General features: G+C 65.0%; 1 protein-coding gene across 1 annotated transcript; it reads left to right on the forward strand.

Annotated features, from left to right (window-relative positions):
• Nucleotides 1–179: 179 nt before the first annotated feature.
• POLR3GL (RNA polymerase III subunit G like) lies at nucleotides 180–1,464 on the forward strand (the record flags this gene model as incomplete). The annotated part of the gene is made up of 5 exons (XM_026043177.1): nucleotides 180–248; nucleotides 484–540; nucleotides 650–723; nucleotides 813–923; nucleotides 991–1,464. Coding segments are annotated over 5 exons (398 nt in total), but the record flags the coding sequence as incomplete, so codon positions are not given.
• Nucleotides 1,465–1,585: the final 121 nt, after the last annotated feature.

Consider the following 1,585-nt stretch of genomic DNA (forward strand, 5'->3'; position numbering starts at 1 on the left):
GGTGGGAACAGAGACACAAGGGGAGACATGGGGACATGGGATCATGATGGGGGGACGGGCAGGGGGACGGGGGGGACATGGGATCATGATGGGGGGACACAGAGGGGGGGACATGAGGGGGACAAGGGGAGGGACACAGTGTGGCCACCCGGACCCCCCGTGTCACCGACCCCCCCCAGACATCGAGCGCTACTCGGACAAGTACCAGGTGGGCAGCCCTGTTGACGGCGCCATCGACTGGAGCCCAGGTAGGCGGGACACGGCGGGGGCACTTGGGGACATCCTTGTCACCTCCCCATGGTCACTGTCACCCCCTTCCATCACTGGTGTCACCCCCTGCATGGTCACTGACACCCCCACTTGTCATTGGCAACTCCCCATGGCTGTTGTCACTGCCCCATCGCTGTCGTCACCCCCTGTCGTCGTCACCCCCTGTCGTCGTCACCCCCTGTCGTCGTCACCCGCTCTCGTCACCCCGCGCAGACTGGAGGCGGCTGCCGCGGGAGCTGAGGATCCGGGTGCGCCGGCTCCGGATGGGCGGTGAGTGTCCGGGATGGGATGGACGGGATGGGATGGACGGGACAGACTGGATGGGATGGACGCGGTGCCGGGGCCGCCCCCATCTGACCCCCATCTCTGCCCCCCGCAGGCCCCCCCGTGCTGCCGCCCCCCCGCAAGCAGCGCCCGCCGCTCGACAAGGAGGAGGCCATTAAGAAGCTGGAGGTGACGAGGCCGAAGGCCTTTCCAGGGAAGAGGGGAGGGCTTCCCTCCGGGAACGCCAGCGCTCATCCCACATGGCCCTCCCTTCCCAGAGCCTGGAAAAGAAGGAGGAGGAGGTGACCTCGGAGGAGGAGGAGAAGGAGGAGGAGGAGGAAGGCAAAGAGGAGGAGGAGGAGGAGTACGACGAGGAGGAGCACGAGGAGGTGAGCTCAGGTGCGGGGCCGCGGGCTCCGTTTCCCACCGCCGGTGCCCACCCCGCTCTCCCGGCAGGAGACCGACTACATCATGTCCTACTTCGACAACGGCGAGGACTTTGGCGCCGACAGCGACGACAACGCGGACGAGGCGGTTTATTGAGCGGCGCCGGACGCCTGGGCCCCTCCGCCATCCTCCTCCTCCTGGTGCCGCGCCAGGGACCGGCCGGGCTTCGCCTCCAGGTGGCACTTGTGCTCCAGGGACCCACGGACAGACGGACAGACAGACGGGGCGGGGGGGGCTGCCCCAGCGCTGGGTGTCCCCCCCTAAACCAGCACCGGGGACCTTGGTGTCCCCCCCTCAAGGTGGACACAACGGGTGGACAAAAGCGCCAGAGGATTCAACCCCTTCCCCTTTTTTGCTGTGTTTTTAGGTCACTTTTGATGTGATTTTTAGCTTGGCGGCGGCGGGGATGAGGGGCAGCTGCCCGGCTCCCCCCGCGAGGTGGCGCCTTTGCCGCAGCTTTTTAACCTTTTTGGCTCTTTTTTTTTCCCTTTTTAAATGGGATTGGGGGGTCATTAAAGTTTTTCTCTCTTTCCAGCTGTGTTTGGGCTGTGCCTTAAAAATGTTCCTGGGGAGGAGGGGAAATGGGGAAGTGCCCCCCCCTGCA

Source organism: Nothoprocta perdicaria, unplaced genomic scaffold (assembly GCF_003342845.1).
Source record: "Nothoprocta perdicaria isolate Ctin4 unplaced genomic scaffold, notPer1 scaffold_323, whole genome shotgun sequence".
NCBI lineage: Eukaryota > Metazoa > Chordata > Aves > Tinamiformes > Tinamidae > Nothoprocta > Nothoprocta perdicaria.